General features: G+C 36.2%; 1 protein-coding gene across 1 annotated transcript; it reads left to right on the top strand.

The window, feature by feature from the left end:
* The first annotated feature begins 774 nt into the window (after positions 1-774).
* On the top strand, positions 775-22,331 carry aldh16a1 (aldehyde dehydrogenase 16 family, member A1). Its single transcript, XM_059348591.1, has 17 exons — positions 775-1,069; positions 3,561-3,660; positions 3,750-3,876; positions 4,905-5,074; positions 5,161-5,238; positions 7,253-7,440; positions 8,555-8,713; positions 9,548-9,706; positions 10,394-10,550; positions 11,502-11,577; positions 12,349-12,454; positions 14,632-14,771; positions 15,390-15,560; positions 16,949-17,153; positions 17,954-18,139; positions 19,063-19,188; positions 21,079-22,331. The coding sequence occupies exons 1-17, from the start codon at positions 980-982 to the stop codon at positions 21,244-21,246; spliced, it is 2,406 nt and encodes an 801-aa protein (XP_059204574.1). The 5' UTR covers positions 775-979; the 3' UTR covers positions 21,247-22,331.
* The last annotated feature ends 392 nt before the right edge of the window (positions 22,332-22,723 follow it).

Genomic DNA, 22,723 nt, shown 5'->3' with positions numbered 1-22,723 from the left:
CAAAATTTAAAACTTGAATAAAATCGCGGGCCAACATTGAACAAATAAACCTTTTAATATATACCAAACATGTTTTGCTTTAACATTAAATATGGAACCAGCAACGCTTATAAACATACAATATATAACTAAATAGTGCAGACATGCAAATCAAATTTAAAATAAAAAACACATCAATGTCATTAATTTATTAAATAAAAATTGTATGCCTCTTTTCTATTTGCATCCTTCTGATTTAAATATAAATCATATATATATATATATATATATATGAAGATGATATATATATATATATATGAAGTCACAAAGGCATGTTCAAAAAATTGCCTAAGTCACATTTTATTTTGACTTAGGCATAACAAGTCCGCTTAAGTCACACACTTGACATAGGCCATATATATATATATATATATATATATATATATTAAATGCGCGGGTCAGCTTTTATAGTACAATAATTATATAATAATTTGGTATTGCCTGGCGGGCCAAATAAAATTACACTGCGGGCCAAATTTGGCCCGCGGGCCAGAGTTTGACACCCCTGCTGTAGAAAGTGAACAAAACTGGGTTTGGAGTCAGAACATTTCTACTTATGTATCTGAAATTTCCCTAAAAACAGAAGTAACAGAAGAGTTAGGTGATTATTTTTAACAGGGTGACGATTTCAAAAAACGTAAACATTACGTTGTTTCCTACTTCCGGTCACAACACCGGAAGTAAACAGGAGGGATTCCTCTTGCTCCGCGGAGTTCAAGGAAGGTCCGCGAGCTCTGCAGGTTCACTTGTGCAGCAAGTCTCGTGGGTTTTTCTGAGTGGGAGGGAAGCTAGCACGTTGCATTTGACGTGGAGTCGCCTTCCTGTTCACCTTTTCCTCTTCAGCTTCTTTAAAGTGCCATATTACCCGCTCAGAGTTCAACTTTCCACTCAGGAAAACGCTACAATAAGGAGACTCGCTTCCTCGCTGATTGTAACTATTATGGCCGGAAGCACCAACAAGACAGTGCAGGACATTTTTCAGAGCATGGAGTCCGGACCAGCAGCTCCCTCCAGCGCTGCCACTGCACAGGTAAAGTTATTAACCCAGACTGAACGGCTGTGATTGGCTTAAAACGATATTGTGGCAAATATTAACATGTTTTACTGCACACTGGTGCACTGTTTGCGCCCATTTGGTGCATGTGAAGTTCATTAACTGTTAGCTGGCTGGAACTCACAAGACAAACATGTGACTTTCTGTACAGTTAGAGTTAGTTAGGTATGAAATGTCAAGGGTGACAAGGGCCAGATGTTTGAATGTTTCCTCTTAAAGAGGATTAAAAATCTGATCTGACTTGTGACTTCACTCTCTCATGTAAGCAGGTGTTCAATATTGGTGCTGTTTGTTTTTAGCGATTAGAAAATGTTCTCATATCCCAGTCAAGGTTATTATAGTCAACGAAAACTAACAAAATAACAAAAACTAAAATTGAAAAAACATTTTTGTTAACTGAAATAAAAATAAAAACAAGTAACTAACTGAACAACAGGTCCTGAAACTGTATTGTGAGGTTACAAAACTAACTAAAATATAGTGAAAATGTCCTTAGTTTTCGTCTTTGTCAACTTTTTTTATACATAATTCAGTGTTTCTATTTCAACATGCAACACATGGTGAATATGTTTACTGAGACTGGGATGTTTACACTAGAACCAAAATTCAAAACACCCAGAACTGTAAGAGTTAATAACCTTATTGGTGCTAAGATGGATAAACCAAAGGAAATGAAGGCACATACCCATTACAAAAAAACTAAAACTAACACTAAAACTAATAAAAACTAAACTAAAACTAAGCATTTTCAAAAACTAAAAACTAAACTAAAACTAGCAAACTCACTCTAAAAACTGACTAAAACTAACTGAATTTGAAAACAAAAATTCACAACGAAATTAAAACTAAAACTAATGAAAAATCCAAAACTATTATAACCTTGGTCCCAGTACAGTTCACCAAATGTGTTGCCATATCGTCTGGTAGTTTGATGAACATATCCAAGTTGACCTCTCCTCTGCAGTCTGTGTTAATGCTGTAACAAGAGACTGAATAAAGGTCACCAGAGGGAAATGTAGCTGTGCAATAATATAATGTCATATCAGAGGAGCTTTGGTTTGGTCTGTTTCCTAACCGAGGATGAGCTTGGTGGTTCATAGTGAAGAGCAGCTCTGTACTTTGGTCTTCTGTCTGTAAATAGTTGACACACTGTCTTTTTATCAGCCGTGGTCCAGCAGAGGTGGAGGTGATTCCTGACCAATAAAAGCTGAGCACAGGTCTGGGGATCTCTCATGTACAGGATCAGAACTGCCTCATTTAGAGGCATTTTGGCAGGAAGTTTTCATCGTTATTGTTCTTCGTAGTAGCTTATATTTAGGTGGAATTTATTTTGAAGGGGTGGTTGCCTGGTCTCTACCTCTGTAACTTCAAGGGGACATATTAAGTTCATATTCAGGTTCAATATCTCGATTATTTTTTGTAATTTTCCGATAACAGTAATGTGACGATGAAGCTGTTGAAATTCTTCTTGCTTACCAGGACATCTGGGTGGTTGACGTGAACTCAAATTCAAAGTGAAAAAAAGAATAATTCAAAATTTTTTGTCAAATGACATACAATTATATTCCCTTATATGTGAATAATTCAAAACTGAATGTGTCCATTTCTAATTCTTCATATATTTAGCATATTATTCACTTTTTGGTGTGGTAGTCCTAAAATGTGTCCACCGGTGCAACAAAATAAAGAATGTCATTATTTGATTCAGAGAATGTTGGACAGATAAGATAGATAAGCCCAAGGCATATTAGTTATGAATATTTTTATCAATTTACATTATTTTCAATGATCAATCAATGTAAATTGATAAAAATATTCAGATCAATGCTTAAACTGCGTTGTACCAAAGGACTACCTTATGACGACCAGTTCCAACACTGCACGGAAATAGTAATATAATAATAATAATGATAATAATAATAGTAATATTATGAAAATATTTGAGACAGAAGTGATCTTGTGTGCAGTCCACCTGCTCCAGAGATTCTTCTGTCCTTCCTGGTTCTGGAAGGACCCCTCTCAGTAATGGGCTGGTCACATTAATGCCTGTTTTATATCGACATAATGGCGTTGCTCCAGGAGGACCAGTTTTTGGACAAAATGTAATGTGTCATAATAACTCTACATAGGGACCTCATTAAAATGAATGAATGAATGCTTTATTTCGGTTACAAAAAAACAACAAAACAAAAAACAAAGACAACACAATAAAATCATGTTTTTACAAAAGAATCCATCAGACAGCAACCGAAAAAGGAACGGGCTGAAGCCCCGAGGCTTATTTTTGCCTCTCCTGTACCATCTACATGCATATACATTACATTATATACATTACGTTAACTGAGTAATTCACATTGTTACAAAACACTTGTTACCTTAAACTGAAAAATCTAATTTTAATCAAATTTCATTGTAACCCTGGATAATGATTACTTCACCTCTACTTCTCCTCTCTCTCCTCCTGCAGGCTTGGCTGGATCACCATTCCCGTTCTCTGGGTCTGTTCGTCGATGGAAAGTTCGTCCGTCCAGCCGGCCGACAGACTCGCTCCCTGTCTGACTCTAAAGGTAAGAGCTGCCTGGAGGTATGTTATAAAGAGACATGCAGATTCTCTGAAGAACAGAAGATGAGTGTGTTTTCCTGCTCTGGTCTGCAGGAGGTGATGTGTGCAGCATGGTGTGTGCTGTGGAGGAAGATGTTTCCCAGTGTTCCTCCTCTGCTGTTAACGGCTTCAAGGCCTGGAGCAGCCTGAGCTGCTACCAGAGGGCCAAGGTGCTGCTCAGGTACAAATAACTCACTCTGACACATCTTAGTATGGCTGGGCGACATGGCCAAAAATTCAGTTTATTATAGCTGAATTTCACAAAGCATGCCTCAAAGGGCTGTACATAAAGTTGCAAGAAAAAGTATGTGAACCCTTTGAAATTACCTGGTTTTCATTCATTATATAAATATATATATATTGATCCGACTTCACTTTGAGCGTCCCGAGTTCTTCCTGAACGTCTACATGTGATTTTTTTAAAGAAAAATTTAAAAATAGCTTTGTTAGAGCGATCTAAAAAAAACAGTTCATCTTCCTTTTTTCCCAAATCTCCCTGCGTTTTTAATATGGGAGCCAATGAGGCTGTTGGTGGTGTTGGTGGATCATCTGTGCGTCCTACGCCCAAACTATAACTCTGACAGCTTTACCAGAGGATTGTGAGGGAGAAGACACATTTTCCTACGTTTCTATGTATAAATTATTTCTGTAGAGTGGAATTTGCGGCCTGGAGCGCAGTTTTCAAATTTATTTTTTGACAGTTTTTTCTCTCCCTCTACACTCTGGCGATGATGTCACACACTGTGACACGAACATTCCGTGCAATACACACCCATTATAATCTCAGAATTTCTCCAAAAATGATCATGGTCATTGAACAGGGATTGATAAAAAACTATATGACCTATCGAAACGCAAATTAATACACGAATACACAAGACTTGTATCTACTGTTTAAAGTTTAAATGGCGTCTCTAGGTGAAATTATGCCGGAGAAGTAGACGTTTAAAAATCTCCAATTATTGTTCTTTTTAGCTCATTTTTTGTCGGCCGTCCCATTCATTTCAATGCAAAATTTTGGGCAGTTGTTTGCGACTTACGTTGTGAAAAATTCGTATTCTGTCAAGAAAAGTAATAGCCCCGAGCACTGGTCCCTACAGCTATTGCTGTATGGGACCAGTGCTCGGTGCGATTGCCCCGAGGCCCTAATTATGACCTCAGTCATAACAGTGTCCAGTATAGAGATGAATGTGTGTCCTCCTCTAACAGGTTGGTGAGCGTCCTGGGGCAGCATGGTCAGTGTGTGTCGGAGCTGTGTGAGCTGTGCTCCTCCTCCTGCTCCTCCTCCTGCTCCTCCTCCTCCCTCCTCAGGCTGCTGCAGTACTACAGCAGCTGGGCTCAGCTCAGAGACGCTCTCCTCTCCAGCTGGACGCCACTGGGTCAGACTTACAAACAAGCATTTACTGTTAATATTCATTTCCAGTGGAGCTTTTAATCATTTCCTGTTTGTTCTTCCTGTTTCCAGGTGTGGTGGCGGTCGTTGTCTCTGATGACTGCTCTCTCTATTCACTGATGCACAAAGTCCTGCCGGCTCTGGCCATGGGTAATAACACACAGCGTTATTTAGAGCAGTAGTAGTTAGAGCAGTTCAGATCACCCAAAAAAGAAAGAAAATGACCAAAAAAAGGAAACAAAATGACCAAAAAAGACACAAATTGACCCCACAAAATGATCAAAAAAGACACAAAATGACCAGAAAATACACAAAATGACCAAAAAAAGACACAAAATGACCAAAAAAAGACACAAAATGACCAAAAAAGACACAAATTGACCACAAAATGATTAAAAAAAGACACAAAATGACCAGAAAATACACAAAATGACCAAAAAAAGACACAAAATGACCAGAAAATACACAAAATGACCAAAAAAAGACACAAAATGACCAAAAAAAGACACAAAATGACCAAAAAAGACACAAATTGACCACAAAATGATTAAAAAAAGACACAAAATGACCTAAAAAGACACAAAATGGCCAAAAAAAAGACACAAAATGACCAAAAAAGACATTAAGTGACCAAAAAGACTAAAACACTTTAACACAGTGGAGACAGAGCTGACTTCCAAAATGATTTGGCGACCCCCAGAAATCATCTCGCGACCCCAATTGGGGTCCCGACCCCAAGGTTGAGAACAGCTGATTTAGATACACATGAAAACACTTCCCTTGTGTTAGGATCAAATATTTCTGTTACGTCCACCAGCTCTTAAAGGGGTAAAAGGAGGTAACATAAACCAGATGTAATGGTTTTAACTGATGTGTTTTTAATAAGAAATAAAATAGCGGTAAGATATATTTACAAACAAAAGGACCCTTCAGGCTAAAGTTTAACAAAATAAAATAACAACAAAAACCAGGGTCAGTTTAACTGTTACACAATAACTAAAGAACAACCACAACTAATCACAGCGTACAATATAACGAAGAACCGTAACAATTTCACTGCAACTAATGATTTGTTTCATTATCAATTAAGCTACCGATTGTTTTCTAATACCTGGAAATCCTGAAAATGGCAAAATAAAACCAGTTTCTTGGAGTCTAAGATGATGGCAGCATCTTGTTATGTCCGACCAGAGTTCAAAGATATGCGTTACATTTTTATTTAAGAGGTACCACATTTAGATAAACCAATATCCCCCATCAAATGATAATGCCAGCGCTAAGTAGCACATCTGGAGAGCTAACAGCTAACCACACAATGGGACTGAAGGTTTCTGTTTAGAGCAGCTATTCTCAACCTGGGGGTCGGGACCCCAATTGGGGTCGCGAGATGATTTCTGGGGGTCGCCAAATCATTTTGGAAGTCAGCTCTGTCTCCACTGTGTTAAAGTGTTCATGTGTTAATGTGTTTTAGTCTTTTTGGTCATTTAATGTCTTTTTTGGGGTTATTTTGTGTGTGTTTTGGTCATTTTGTGTGTTTTTTTTTGTCATTTTGTGGTCAATTGGTGTGTTTTTTGGTAATTTTGTGTCTTTTTTTATCATTTTGTTGTCAATTTGTGTCTTTTTTTGGTAATTTTGTGTCTTTTTTTGATCATTTTGTGGTCAATTTGTGCGTTTTTTGGTAATTTTGTGTCTTTTTTTTATCATTTAGTGGTCAATTTGTGACTTTTTTGGTAATTTTGTTTCTTTTTTGGTCATTTTGTGTCTTTTTTTAGTCATTTTGTGTCTTTTTTTGGTCAATTTGTGTCTTTTTGGTCATTTTGTTTCCTTTTTTAGGTCATTTTTTCTTTTTTGGGTGATCTGAACTGTGCGTGTGAGATTGTGTTCAGTGAGCGGGGGTCACTGACAACATGCATGTTAAATTAGGGGTCGCGACTCAAAAAGGTTGAGAACTACTGGTTTAGAGGAACATGAAACTTTAAACAGTGAACTGCAGTTTAATGTGACAACACAACATGTTGACAGTAAATAGATGCATTGTACTTCAAGTACTTCAGCTAAGAGTTTGGCGTTACAGACACTTTACATTGTAAAGTCAAAGAAAGATTGTTAATTATCTATTTATTTTGTGCAAAAATATTTATTATCTATTTATTTTGCCTTCCAGGCAACTCCGTCATTGCTGTCGCCGGGCAGAGCAGCGCCCCGCTGGCGCTCCTATTGGCCCAGCTGTTCACGGGAGCAGGACTTCCTGCTGGGGCTCTTAATGTTTTAACAGGAAGTGACATGTCCCTGGGCGCCAAAGTGGCCCAGAACCCCAGCGTCACCTACGTCACCTACAGCGGCACCAAGCAGGTACGTGTGAGAAAATGTGCGTTAAAATTTCCAGAATTTCATAAATAACTGTGTTCCACTTGAAAAAATTACATATATACTCAGGAATGATTATAACACTTTTACAGAGATGTGGCAGCCCTATTTAGCATCTATGGAGCTTCTATGGTGGACGGGTTGTAGTTTTTGCATTCTCTTTGTTGTCAGTGCTTACTCTTGTCTTCCTTGCCTCTCGACCTTCTTTTTTATTTTTTATTTATTTATTTTATTTATTTATTTTAATTAATTTTATATCATTAATACTTTCATTATTTAATTTTATTTATTTGTTTTAATTAATTTATATCATTAATATTTTCATTATTTAATTTTATTTATCTATTTATTTATTTATTTTAATTAATTTTATATCATTAATATTTTCATTTTTTAATTTTATTTATCTATTTATTTATTTTATTTATTTAAAGTAATTTTATATCATTAATATTTTCATTATTTAATTTTATTTATCTATTTATTTATTTTATTTATTTATTTATTTATTTAAATTAATTTTATATCATTAATATTTTCATTATTTCATTTTATTTATCTATTTATTTATTTTATTTATTTATTTTAATTAATTTTATATCATTAATATTTTCATTATTTCATTTTATTTATTTATTTATTTTAATTAATTTTATATTAATATTTTCATTATTTAATTTTATTTATCTATTTATTTATTTTATTTATTTATTTATTTATTTAAATTAATTTTATATCATTAATATTTTCATTATTTCATTTTATTTATCTATTTATTTATTTTATTTATTTATTTTAATTAATTTTATATCATTAATATTTTCATTATTTCATTTTATTTATTTATTTATTTTAATTAATTTTATATTAATATTTTCATTATTTTATTTTATTTATCTATTTATTTATTTTTTTCTCTCCTCTCACTTTTCAGTTTGTGGGTGGGTTGGGGAAGGGGTTTGGAGTTGTGTGTTTGTGTTTTTATGTATATCTGTATATCTTGTTGAATTGAAAACTGAAAAATAAAATATTCTAAAAAAAAAAAAAAAAAAATCCAGTATTTCCTTTCTCATAACATCACCGTTCCTCTCTCTTCCAGGACGGCGTGACGCTGTGTAAGGCCACAGCAGGGATGGGCGTTCCCGTCTCCGTCTCCCCGTTCATCGGCGCCATTTGTCCCTTCATCATCTTCGAGTCAGCTGATATCGACAGCGCAGTGGACGGAGTGATTGAGGCCGCCTTCAAAAAGAAAAGAGAGGTACAGATGCATCTCAATACATTACAATATCATAGAAAGTTTATTTATGTCAACAATTCTATTCAAGAAGTGGAAATAACACATTATGTAGATCTATTACACACAGAATGAAACATTTCATGTCTTTAATTTCTTCTAATTATAATGATTAAAGCTTACATTTAATGAAGACCTAAAATTAAGCGTGTCAAAAAAAATAGTAAGTAGTTAGTAAGTGTCCCCTATAGCAGCTATTGTCAACCTTGGGGTCGGGACCCCAATTGGGGTCGCTAGATGATTTCTGGGGGTCGCCAAATCATTTTGTAAGTCAGCTCTGTCTCCACTGTGTTAAAGTGTTCATGTGTTAATGTGTTTTAGTCTTTTCGGTCATTTAATGTCTTTTTTTGTGTCTTTTTTTTATCATTTTGTGGTCAATTTGTGACTTTATTGGTCATTTTATTTCTTTTTTTTGTCATTTTGTGTATTATTTTAGTCATTTTGTGTGTTTTTTTGGTAATTTTGTGTCTTTTTTTGGTCATTTTGTTTCTTTTTTTGTCATTTTGTGTCTTTATTTGGTCATTTTGTGTCTTTTTTGATCATTTTGTGGTCAATTTATGTATTTTTTGGTCATTTTGTTTCTTTTTTTGGTCATTTTGTTTCTTTTTTGGGTGATCTGAACTGTGTGTGTGAGATTGTGTTCAGTAAGCGGGGGTCGCGGACAACATGCATGTTAAATTGGGGGTCGCGACTCAAAAAGGTTGAGAATAGCTGCCCTATAGGAGGACGTGTGTGCCTAACGCTATTCTACGCACCATCACACCTCTTTAACAGTCTTCCTCCTCTCTCCGTCCTCAGGTCCACTGGGTGCTGTGTGTGCAGGAGAGTGTGTTGGACGGTGTTGTGGATCGTCTCCGGCTGCGGATGGCGGGGATGAAGAGTGTGGCGCTACGCGGCGACGGGGACAGAGTCCTGGTGGAGGCTGCAGTACAGGAAGCTGAGCAGCAGGGGGCCACGGTGAGTCAGAAACACAAGCTGGGCTCATAGACTGTATATAAATAATGGACGTAGTCACTGTGACGTCACCCATTGGTCACCAAAATGTATCTTTCTTACCTCAGAAAACTGAGCAGCGACTCCTTGGAGTGTCTGTTAGTCCAACCAAACACTGAACAAGACATTTTACTGAAGAAAGCGTTCAAATAAACTGTCATTAAGTGAAAATACAGTGAAAGGGTCAAAGTTATGAGACCAAACCGCTAAACGTCCTCTTTTCTATCTATATAACGTTATATATAACTTTATTGACACGTTTCCGTGGATACGCATTGTTCAGCTTCTCTCCTGATGACGGCTCGCCTTGTCAGTGACCTGTCAATCAAAGGTAGCCCCGCCCCAAATCATATGATTCTTTATCTTCTATTTTCTTCTAAATGGGGCCATTATTAGAACTATTGACATCAAATTGTCTTAAAGAGGATTGTTTACTAGTGATTGAGACCATAGTGTTGTCCTGAAAAAAATTTCTGAGGTAATAAATCAAGTCAGAAGTTTTCAAATTTTGCACTGAAATGAATGGGCCGATTTTTTTTGCAGCCAAACTTAGCGCCCCCTGCTGGAATTTTCGGTGGATTGCAGGCCTAAGGCACTTCCTGGTTGGTAGTGAAAGTAACGAACATATTCTTTTCTCTTTCTGCTCCCCAGTTGGTTCAGTCCTGTGCTGTCCCCCCTTCAGGGGCTCAGTACCCCCCCACGGTGCTCTGTGGGGCGGCCCCCTCTTCTCCGTTCGTGGTCAGCCCCAGTCCTGGTCCGCTGCTGCCCCTCATGACCTTCAGAAGCAACACGGAAGCAGTGACCCTCGGTAGGCCTCTGTCCATCTAGATCAGACCTGGGCAATGGGCGGCCCGCGGGCCACATCCGGCCCGTTGGCTGTCCTGGTCCGGCCCCCGTGAGGTTACCCAGAAATTAGAAATCAATACAACCGCAGTGCTTTTATTTTGAAGGCGATTTACGTATAAGTTACCCGAGGTACCTTTAGTCAAAAACACCTATTGCTTTTTGCATAAAATTAATAAATTAACAATTAACAAGTTAATAAATTCCTTGGTCACCTTGTGAATCCACCGTAAGAGCTACGAGGTGGAAAACAATAACAAACATTAGCATTAGCACTAGAGCTAACAAGCACTTTTACTATAGTTAAGACAACAAATATAGCCACTAATATATATGACAGAAGAAAATAAACTTTAACAAACCTTGTGTCCTGTCAGTCAGCCACTATAGAAGCCTTTAGATACTTTATATCAACTTTATATGAATTACTACGCACTCGTTATTATTTACCGTTCGTTTTTTCATTTAACCGTTCCACCTGTTATTTCCTGTCACTACCTTTCAAAATTAAAGCACCCGTTTCACACTGGATGGCACCTTTTCAAAATAAAAGCATCACAACATTGTAAAACACCTAGAAAATGTACAAACATGAAAAACAAGCTATATAACACAAAAACACCAGTAGGAACCATGCTAAAGGTCATTTACAGTTGAGTTTAAAATAAATGTTAAAGTGATATAGTGATTGGAGTATTTCCTACTTTTTATTTGATTTACTCCACATTAACAGTCTCATCATAACATGTGTTCCTATCAGTAGCAGCTCAAAACCAGATAATTTACTGTATTTTATAAAGCGATTAAATTAATATTGAGCAGAATTTTGTTCAGAGTTTTTGTCTTTTGAACACGATGTTCTCCTGTAATTTAATTTCCACTTGGTTACCATAGTAACGGTGTCTGGTCTCCACAGGGAACCACAGTCCTCATGGCCAGGCGGCCTCCATCTGGACAGAAGACCTGACTCTGGCTCTGGAGACGGCTAAGAGGTTCACACCTTTACACACTTCCTCATCTTTCTCTTCCTCCATTTGTTTTTCATCCTCTACTTTCTTGCATTTCTTGTATGTTTCTTTGACTTTCCGAATTTCTCTTTCTTTTTCTTTTACCGTTATTGTAGTTAATATTTTTTCTACAGTATATCTCCTTTCTGAGTCCTCTCTGAGACTTCCATTGAGCCTTTTCACAGCAGACATTTCGACTTGTGAAAGCAGGAAAAACAGGTGAAATGAAACGATATTAATCCATTTGGGTGGAGCCAGTTCCAGTGCTGAGATATTGTGCATGCTCCCTCACTGACACTATTATTATAATGATGGAGCTGTTCATGTTTTTATTACACCTGTGCTTTTATAGATAGATAGATAAAGAGATGGAGAGATAGACAGACTTTATTTATCCCAAACTGCGAAATTACAGTGTAGCAGCAGCATTACACACAGACACAATAACAACACAATTAAATAAAAAGAACAACCTAGGCATACTTCAAGCAATAGAATATAAAAATACAATAAAATGTCATGTAAAAATAAAAATAAAGTGTCTAAAGAAGGAGTATGTATTAAGGAGTAGAATTCCAGTGCAGAATAAATATGAATATGCAGTATAAAAATGTTGGTGCTATGAAACAAATAAGGTGCAATGAACAGTGTGCATAAAAAAACACATGAAGTTTTCATGCTCTGGCAAGTCAAAATGTCTGCTGTAAAAAAAGACTGTTTTCTCCCTGTTGATATGTGTTTCTCCTCTCTCCTCAGCCTGTCGGTGGGATCAGTGTGGGTGAACTCCCACTCTGTGTCCGACCCCTGTCTGCCCGTCTCCGGGCACAAAGACAGCGGCACCTGCACCGACGGAGGACAGGAGGTGGGTTAGAGTCCTGTAGTAAAGATGTATCAGTGGTGAATAAGTATTCAGATCTCTTACTTAACCCATAAGAACCAATGGTGACACGGGTGTAACAAAAACTTTAAATCTTCCAGAATCTCCCATATTCAGCTTTATGCTTCACATTAACTCATTAAATCCCAAATCAAGACTGTTTGACTGTGACAAGAAGTGACTTCTCCAAAATATGGCTGTGACTGGAAACAGAATGTGAGAAAGTAACTATTTTCAAAAAGCTTATTTTTTTGTTGCAAGGCTCAGTTTAAACCCAATAACAATTCTAATCCGTTAATGTCCTGTACTGCATTTAACCTGTTTTGACCATATTTCCTGAGCTGTGATGTATATGTCAGAAAAAGCACAGTTCAGATCACCCAAAAAAGAAACAAAATGACCAAAAAAAGGAAACAAAATCACCAAAAAAGACACAAAATGATTTAAAAAAAAGACACAAAATCACCAAAAAAAGAAACAAAATGACCAAAAAAGACACAAAAGGACCACAAAATGATAAAAAAAAAGACACAAAAAGACCAAAAAAAGACACAAAAAGACCAAAAAAGACACAAAATGACCAAAAAAACACAAAATGACCAAAAAAGACACAAAATTATTTAAAAAACAACAAAAGTAACAAAAATATCGCTGTGATTTATATGTCAGAAAAAGGCAAACGTTTCTGTTAGCAGAAAATGTGTGTCTAGTTCATTTATTTTAAAATAAGAAATATCATAAACGCCCAATGAATCGTATATGTCACATCACAGATCTTTGACATTTAGGGGTAGATTTTTTTTTTTTTTTTAAACATCAGAAATGTGTTCTACCACTTGGTCTGTGGTATATCCCCCATAATGTTCCTTTAAGGATAAATATGTCTGGGTTCTTATGGGTTAAATAAAAGTACTAATACCATACTGTGAAATTACTCCACTACAGTAAAAGTCCTGCATTCAGAACTTACTGAAGCAAAAGTACAAAAGTATCAGCATCAAAATGTACCAAAGTACCAAAAGTAAAAGTACTCTTTATGCAGAATGGACCCACTCACATTGTTTTATTTATTCTAAATATATTATTAAATTATTTGTATTGATGTATTTATGAAAGCAGCATTTTAATTTTGTACAGATGGGGCTCATTTAACTACTTAATATACTGTTATGAGGTTTAATTTAAAAAACATCTCATGACTTTAAATTGATCATATTTACTCAAAATGTAGTGGAGTAGAAGGATAAAGTTACAAATGTGGAAATACTCAAGTAAAGTACAATCACCTTAAAATTGTACTTAAGTACAGTACATGAGTAAATGTACAGAACAGAAGTGAACAGAATCTCACACACACAGTTCAGATCATACAAACTCAGGGATTTGTCAGAAAAGACACAAAATGGTGCAAAAAAGACATAAAATGATTAAAAAAAAGACACTAAATGACCAAAAAAGACACAAAATGACCAGAAAAATACACAAAATGATCAAAAAAGACACTAAATTACCAAAAAAAGGCACAAAATGACCAAAAGACACAAATTGACCACATAATGATAAAAAAAGACACAAAATTACCAAAAAAGACACAAAATGATCAAAAAAAGACAAGAAATGACAAAAAAAGACACTGAATGACCAAGAAAGGCACAAAATGACCAAAAAGGTACAAAATGATCAAAAAGAAGACACAAAATTACCAAAAAAAGACACAAAATTACCAAAAAAAGACACAAAATTACCAAAAAAGACACAAAATGATCAAAAAAAGACAAGAAATGACAAAAAAAGACACTGAATGACCAAGAAAGGCACAAAATGACCAAAAAGGTACAAAATGATCAAAAAGAAGACACAAAATTACCAAAAAAAGACACAAAATTACCAAAAAAAGACACAAAATTACCAAAAAAGGAAGCAAAATTACCAAAAAAGACAAAAATTGACCACATAATGATAAAAAAAAGACACAAAAGGACATTAAATGACCAAAAAGACTAAAACACATTAACACATGAACACTTTAACACAGTGGAGACAGAGCTGACTTCCAAAATGATTTGGCGACCCCCAGAAATCATCTCGCGACCCCAATTGAGGTCCCGACCCCAAGGTTGAGAACCACTGCTGTATATGACCTCCTCTCTGCTCTCTGCCAGGGTCTGTACCAGTTTCTCCGCCCGTCCTCTTCCTCATCTCCTCCTCTACCTCGCTCCTCCCCTGTCTCCATGGACTACTCACTGTTTGGAACAACAGCAGCTGCTGCAGCAATCATTCCTGATGACTCGGACTCTTCCAGGTGGGTTATAATGCTCTATGTCATTCTAGGTAATGTTTATAAGGTATGACAAGGCATCATAGCTATGTATATAATGAAATGGATATGCACCAAAAAAGAAAACAAAAATATATGTTCGGGGGAATAACTGGGAAAAAAGAATACATAAATGAATAGATACATTTAAAAATATTTTTTAAATAAATAATAAATCAATGAAAACATAAATAAATAAATAGATACATGGGGAAGTTTATAGGGGGGATGCAAAAGGAAAATAATGCATGAATGAATAGATGCATTTACAAATATTTTCATAATAAAAAAAAGAGGTGATGAATTTAAAAAATGTATTAAAAATGTGTAAAAAAAAAAAAAAAAATTAAGTTTTTTAAGTAAATAAATTATACATTAAAACATTTAAAATTAAATAAATACATTGAAGAAAAAAAAATGTTCTTACATTTTTGTGAATGTATTAATTTTTGATTTTGGCAGCTTCTGTTTTCCATTCATGGCGCCATAATAAATCCATCCATTAATATATTGCATTAATCTCCTTCTTCTCCTTCTTCTCCTTCTTCTTCTTCTTCTTCTTCTATATATGTCCCATGTTTCCCTCTCTTCCTCCCTCCCCAGTGCTCCGAAGCCCTACCTGCAGTTTGTTGGAGGTAAACCCTGTAAATCAGTGTCTGGCTGCAGTGTGGCGGTGCAGCCACCAGGGGGCGGCGGTGTGTTGGCCTATTGTCCAGACGGAGGCCGCAAAGACGTCCGTAACGCCGTGGAAGCTGCTGCCAAAGTCCAGCCGGGGTGAGAGCAGGGCCACAGAAAGAGACACAATCAAACACAAGTCCAGGCAACGAACATTAATATGGATTTGTTGGGTCCTAAACATAAAAAACACAATTCCACATCCAATGGGGAACAACAAGCTCATATACATACAGTTAACACACACTGGTATTTTTTGTCTCCTTGGATATTCCAAGGTAATATACAAATAATGCATTCATTGCAATCAGATCTTGTAACCTTTTTTCTTTTTTCCCAACTTTGTTTATTGCTTTTCTCAACAAAAACTGACACAACGAGTAAGACCATACAGATGACAAAACTGAAAATAGTTAAAGTAAAACAATGTTGCGAGACAATATTAGTCTAGACGGAATTGTCCAAAAAGTGAAAGTGACTAAATATATTCTCTTTTTTTATTTAAAATGATGACTACATTATTTGTATATTAACTATTTCCTTCTTTAAAAAAGGAAAACGTGTATATCTAAAATATCTTGAACAGATAAATGATAATAAAAATCAATAAATATTAATAAATAAATAATAATGTCTTTCATAATACTAAGTGATGCAGGATGTCTAACAAATTAAGTCAAAAGTAGATGACTCCTTTGCTGTTTAAAAAGAAAGTTACACAATTCATTTTTCATTTTATTAAGCAACTTACTTTCCTAATAATGATTAATAATCCAAAGCAACAAGTCAACAGTGTTTCCTGACCACACTAAATAAACAGAGAGGATTATTCAATGTGAAACCTACTTTTAATAATAATCATAATAATAATAATACATTTCATTTATAAGCACCTTTCTAAATACTCAAGGACACTGTACAATAATTAGAACAAGACATGAAAACAAGACACAATAAATAAAACAAAATAAAGAAAGTGCGGTGCAAAAACTGAGACTTTTAAGGCTAAACTGAGCTTTAAACCTGTCCATATATGCCCAAAATAAAACTTTTACTGATTAAATTTGGTCCTTTTTAATGAAAAATATTTATTCACGCCTTCAGACTCCCAAGGACACGTTTTATTTATACAAAGGCAGCAAAGTATTTCACCATCCAGTGGGCTGTTTGTGTTTGTCACCAGTCAAAGTTCAAGTTAACACATTTGCTGAGTCAGTAAATCAACAAAGTACATGAGTGTCAACAGTTTAGTTTGATTACACTGAAATCCAATAAACACAGCTTGTCTTATCAGTTCATGCAAGCCATTAAAACTACGGTACATGTTAACTTTGTTCCTGCAGGACACTCGACATTTTAGTTTGTAAGCATCATTCCCAGTTTAATAGATCTGAACACAAATAAAAAAAAGAGACTCAGAAGATCACATGTCAGTGTTTGCTTCTCCAGAATCATTTTATGTCTTTATATGTCATCTTTTCCTCTAGCTGGATGAAGAAGAGTCCGTCTGCACGCGCTCAGTCGCTCTACTCTCTGGCCAAAGGCCTGGAGGCGAAGAGGCGGGACTTGGCTGCGTCAATCAATGCTCAGACCGGACTCTCATTGGACGAGGCTGACAAGGAGGTGGAGCTTAGCATCAGCAGGCTCAGTGATTGGGCAGCTTACTGTGACAAGGTTCAAGGAGGAACCCTGGTGAGGCTTTTATACATAGACCTCAACCTGACTGAGAGAAGCTGCTGCTAATTCATGTTAGCATTAGCTGGAGCATTAACTGGGATGTTAGTTTTGGCTAGCAAAAAAACAAAAACAAAATGTATCTTTCTGACCTCAGAAAACTGAGCAGCGACTCCTTGGAGTGTCTGTTAGTCCAACCAAACACTGAACAAGACATTTAATGAACAAAACGTTCAAATAAACTGTCATTAAGTGAAAATACAGTGAAAGGGTCAAAGTTATGAGACCAAACCGCTAAACGTCCTCTTTTCTATCTATATAACGTTATATATAACTTTATTGACACGTTGCCGTGGATACGCATTGTTCTGCTTCTCTCCTGGTGACGGCTCGCCTTGTTAGTCACCTGTCAATCAAAGGTAGCCCCGCCCCAAATCATACGATTCTTTATCTTCTATTTTCTTCTAAATGGGGCCATTATTAGAACTATTGACATCAAATTGTCTTGAAGATCATTTTTTACTAGTGATTGAGACCATAATGTTGTCCTGAAAAAAATTTCTGAGGTAATAAATCAAGTGAGAAGTTTTCAAATTTTGCACTGAAGTGAATGGGCAGATTTTTTCTGCAGCCAAACTTAGCGCCCCCTGCTGGAATTTTAGGTGGATTGCAGGTTTAAGGCACTTCCTGGTTGGCCTCCATGCTCAGACACGGAGATTGCCGCCTGGTTTTATACTATAAACAGTTTATATATATTTTCCAATACTGATCAAATGAGATGATTGTCTTGTTCTTCTTGTTGTGTCCCTCTCCTTCAGCCTTTTCCTCAGTCTGGCTCTGCTCTCTCCATCCCTGAAGCCCTGGGAGTCGTGGGTGTCGTCCTCCCTGACAACAGTCCCCTCATCTCCATGGTAACGCTTCTTGGGGCAGCCATCGCCAACGGCAACGCTGTCATCATGGTCCCCAGCCAGAAGTATCCCCTACCTGCCTTGGCATTCATTCAGGTAAGATGCTGAATGTGATGCTGAAGGTGGTCAAAACAAAAGTTAGAAAATACTTCAAAATAAAAGCATTCAGCACAAAATCTCAGCCGGCTGGAGACAAACACACAATAGCATCAACAACAACAAAAAGACAACAAAGCATGGGTTAAAAGGGGAGGGAATTTCAGTGAGTATAACTTAAGATGTTTTTAATAAGATGGAGGTTGAATTAGATGATCTAAAAGAAGAAAGTATTCCACAATTAAGGAGAAAAGGCCTTAAACGCCTGATCTGGGAACATTCAGTAACGTTAACATTAAGAAAGTATATGAAGGGGTTGCAGGGTTTCCGCTGCATTCATTTACTAAGTTTTACAGTAAGAATGCCTTCAAAATAAAAGCAAACACATGTAGCTTTCAAAATAAGAGCACATGGATGTGTTAGCAGAGTCCACCGCAGAATTTACAATAAGACTGTCAAAATAAGATGCCTTGAATAAAACATAGAAGAACCCTTATTCTTCTTTATAATAATTCATTAAAATATGCCACAATAAAGATGGAAAAGTGGCATTAGAATGTGCGAGAGGCACCAAATTTAGGTTTTTTTTATTTTTATTTTTTTATTGCCTTTATGCACATTTACAGACAATTAACATCACAAAGGAAAACAAATCAAAACATCTTGTACAAAGACATTTGCGAAACACATTTTCTATCTGAGCTATCGGCCTTCTTAAAATTATTCAAATAACAAGTAACAAGACCCAATGCACCACATGACACTGTGTGAAGCAGGAAGTAAGGCAACACGCTGACCAATCCCAGCGCCGCAGGGCGTGTCTTGATGATGCGTCTCTAACTGATGACATCACCGGCTGCCACTGAGAACACCTGTGCCGACTGTATTTGTATCTGTAAACTGATGGTCTTCCTCCTCCTCAGGTGCTCCAGTCTTCAGACCTGCCAGCAGGATTGGTAAATGTCATCACAGGGAATAGAGATCAGCTGACGGCGGCTCTGGCCAATCACAGCGTCATCAAGGCCATCTGGTACTGGGGCAGCGCTGAGGTGAGAACTACACACAATCACATTGACCAGTGTTCAAACTACATACCAGGAAGTTTGTGTTTGTTTTGGCCAAAGCTAAAAAAAAACTTTTGAAAGCTCAACAGCAGGGTGTCTTTCCAGAAATCATGACCTTGTTATTCAAGGTAATCCGCAGATTGTTGTGAGTAGCTGTTTTTTTTGTTTGTTTGTTTTTTGACTGGAACTACACCCACCAACTAGCCTGGCTAACACCAGACTTATCACAAATGAGATTAGTCTGGAAACCAGCCATTAATTTCTCCGTAGAGGAGGCGGGGCTATTAGCGGCGCTAGTAGCGGGGCTATTAGCACGTGTAGCAAGTGTTGTCGTATAAGGCAGCTATTCTCAACCTTGGGGTCGGGACCCCAATCGGGGTCGCGAGATGATTTCTGGGGGTCTCCAAATCATTTTGGAAGTCAGCTCTGTCTCCACTGTGTTAAAGTGTTCATGTGTTAATGTGTTTTAGTCTTTTTGGTCACTTAATGGGTTTTTTTGGTCATTTTGTGGCCAATTTGTGTCTTTTTTGGTCATTTTGTTTCCTTTTTGGTCATTTTTTGTCTTTTTTTGGTAATTGTTTTTCTTTTTTTGGGTTATTTTGTTTCTTTTTTTGGTCATTTTGTGTCTTTTTTTGTCCAATTCGTGTTTCTTTTTTTGTCAAATTCGTGTTTCTTTTTTTGGCCAATTCGTGTTTCTTTTTTTGTCATTTTGGGTCTTTTTTTGGTCATTTTGGGTCTTTTTTGTCCAATTTGTGTTTCCTTTTTTGTCATTTTGTGTGTTTTTTCGTCATTTTGTTTCCTTTTTTGTGGTCATTTTGTGTCTTTTTAGGATGATCTGAACTGTGCGTGTGAGATTGTGTTCAGTGAGCGGGGGTCACGGACAACATGCATGTTAAATTGGGGGTCGCGACTCAAAAAGGTTGAGAACTACTGCTATAAGGAACAATAATGTAATGAATACAATTGTCCGACTTAAAGTTCAAATTGTCATTTTCATGTATGTTATTGTCCCGACATGAGTAAAATTAAGGTATTTAATCCAAACAATGGTCTTTTAAAACTCAATTAACCAAATATTTTTTGTTTTCTAAACCTTAACGGTGCACCTTAACGTAACAACAGTAAATAGTTTAATGTCTCACACATGAATGACACTGATAGCTTCTGATTAAGGACCATTTAATGGACAGATAGTATTTGAAACAAGTTAAAAAATATATACACTACCGGTCAACAGTTTTAGAACAGCCCAATTTTTCCAGTTTTTATTGAAATCCAAGCAGTTCAAGTCAAATGAACAGCTTGAAAGGGTCCAAAGGTAAGTGGTGAACTGCCAGAGGTAAATAAAAAAAGGTAAGCTTAACCAAAACTGGAAAATAATGTACATTTCAGAATTATACAAGTAGGCCTTTTTCAGGGAACAAGAAATGGGTTAACAACTTAACTCTATGGAGTCTTGGGCTATTTTGTCCATTTTTGAATTCTTTTCATGTCTTTGTAAGTCATTTTGTGTCTTTTTTTTGTCATTTTGTGTCTTTTTTTTGGTCATTTTGTGTCTTTTTTTTAGTCCTTTAGTCCAACATAAAATGTGATTTTGAATCTTTTTTTACTTTCAAAACACTATCATGCTCAATAAAGAATTTTCAATGTTGCAAATGTGCATTAATTTCAGAGTACACTGAGACATTAAACTGCATCATTTTCAATTAAATTCTGGAAAAGTTGGTGTGTTCTAAAACTTTTGACCAGTACTGTATATATTTTTGATTTTTGGGGGTGAACTGTCCCTTTATTGAACCGTAGCCATGACAACAACAAAGAAACAGGCAGTATAGTTATTACCCATAACTTATTATTACATTCTCTCTGCTGTAGGGATGTCAGTACCTCCAGTTCACCTGCACCAGCCCTCTGAAAACCCTGCGCCTGTCCTGCCAAAAGGAGGACGGAGGGAAGGACTGGACTCTGTCTGATCCCTCTCTCCTGGAGGAGATGTGGAGAAACGCCGTCCAGTGGAAGAGCGTTTGGATTCCTACTGCATAGAAGAATGAAACATGAAGGTGACAGGACAGAGAGAAGAGTTTCAGATATCCACAGTTTTAAACATCATCCTGCAGAGTTAAACTGTGACCTGGACGATTTAGATTTAAAAGGAAGGATCAAAGTTAACTGTGACCATGACAGTTATAAGAAGGCAGTGAAATAACAGTGAAAAGACAACAAATAACCCCAATAATTGTTTATTTTCTCAGCCCCACCCTCCACGCTCTCTGTGCTCACGAAGCACATACAGTCATAGTAAAAATGATTACACCACCCTTGTTTTCTTCATTTTCTTGTTCATTTTAATGCCTGGTACAACTAAAGGTACGTTTGTTTGGACAAATATAATGATAACAACAAAAATAGCTCATAAGAGTTTCATTTAAGAGCTGATTTCTAGACATTTTCTATGGTTTTCTTGATAATAACTAAAATGATTGTCAAGAAAACCATTGAAAATGTCCAGATATCAGTTCAGGGCAGTAGATGTGCTAGTCAAGAACAAATAACCCCACAAACTAATGCAGTTAGTTGTTATATGGTAACACATGATTACTACTCATTGGTAGGTTAGTAAGCTAGTTAGCCGGACATGCTAACTATGACAACAAACAGCAGTTAAACACTGTTTAATCCATTTCTTACATGTTTTGCCTTTGGAAAGACTCCTGTGTTTAGTCAATGGGTGCTGAGCTGTGATTGGACAATAGCTCTTTGGGGGAGGAGTTAAGAGTTATCTTTTTGTTTTCACTGTTTTCCACAATTTGTTATTCTTTTTTTTTTGTGGAAGCCTGTGATTGGTTGATTTATAGATCAGAAATGAAGCGTCTATACAACCTGAAACATCAGGAAATGAAGAAAATCAAAGAAGTTGACTCAAATCGTAAAGCCCAGGAAATCCAAATATCATAATATGAAGTACATTTTCATGTATTTTCAGAAGCTTTAGGGTTTCATCAGCCTCAAGAACATATTATAAAATACTTCTAAAGGAACATGAACATGAGACACTGTGTGAATGTATCATAGAAAACTCTGTCCTGTTATCTTTTCCTTGAATATAGTCAAGCAAAATGCAAACAGAACATCCTGTGAAACAAACAAACATTGGTTTGACATAATAACTGAACATTTTTACTAGAACTAACCAAGTGAATGCCACCTGGGATTTATTAAGCATGTCAGTGAGCAGAATGAGAAAATAAGAGAATATATAAAGATTTAATAAGACTCCGTCTGGGTCGGATATTGAAGGAAAAAAGCACTTAAAACTAATATTGGATTTTACTAAAAACTTTTTTTTTTTAAAGTTATTTTGATGAAGGTCACATGTCGGTAGCATTGCTGACATATTAACACGTTATAAAATAGTCACTGGTAATAAACCTTAAACTAGCAACAGCATAAAACACAGAACTTACATTTTTACCATTAAGATTTCCGGTAACGCTTTATAATAAGGTCCTTAATAACCATT

This window comes from Centropristis striata, chromosome 13 (assembly GCF_030273125.1).
Source record: "Centropristis striata isolate RG_2023a ecotype Rhode Island chromosome 13, C.striata_1.0, whole genome shotgun sequence".
NCBI lineage: Eukaryota > Metazoa > Chordata > Actinopteri > Perciformes > Serranidae > Centropristis > Centropristis striata.
The sequence above is the reverse complement of the archived record's forward strand: the minus strand, read 5'-3'. Positions and strand labels throughout refer to the sequence as shown.

What these genes read in the sequence shown, in the direction of transcription:
- aldh16a1 (XM_059348591.1), top strand. Translation starts at nt 980, where the DNA reads ATGGCCGGAAGCACCAACAAGACAGTGCAGGACATTTTTCAGAGCATG. An exon ending in CCTACAGCGGCACCAAGCAG is followed by an intron (nt 7,441 to 8,554) that starts GTACGTGTGAGA and finishes TCTCTCTTCCAG; the next exon opens with GACGGCGTGACGCTGTGTAA. An exon ending in GCTGCCAAAGTCCAGCCGGG is followed by an intron (nt 15,561 to 16,948) that starts GTGAGAGCAGGG and finishes CTTTTCCTCTAG; the next exon opens with CTGGATGAAGAAGAGTCCGT.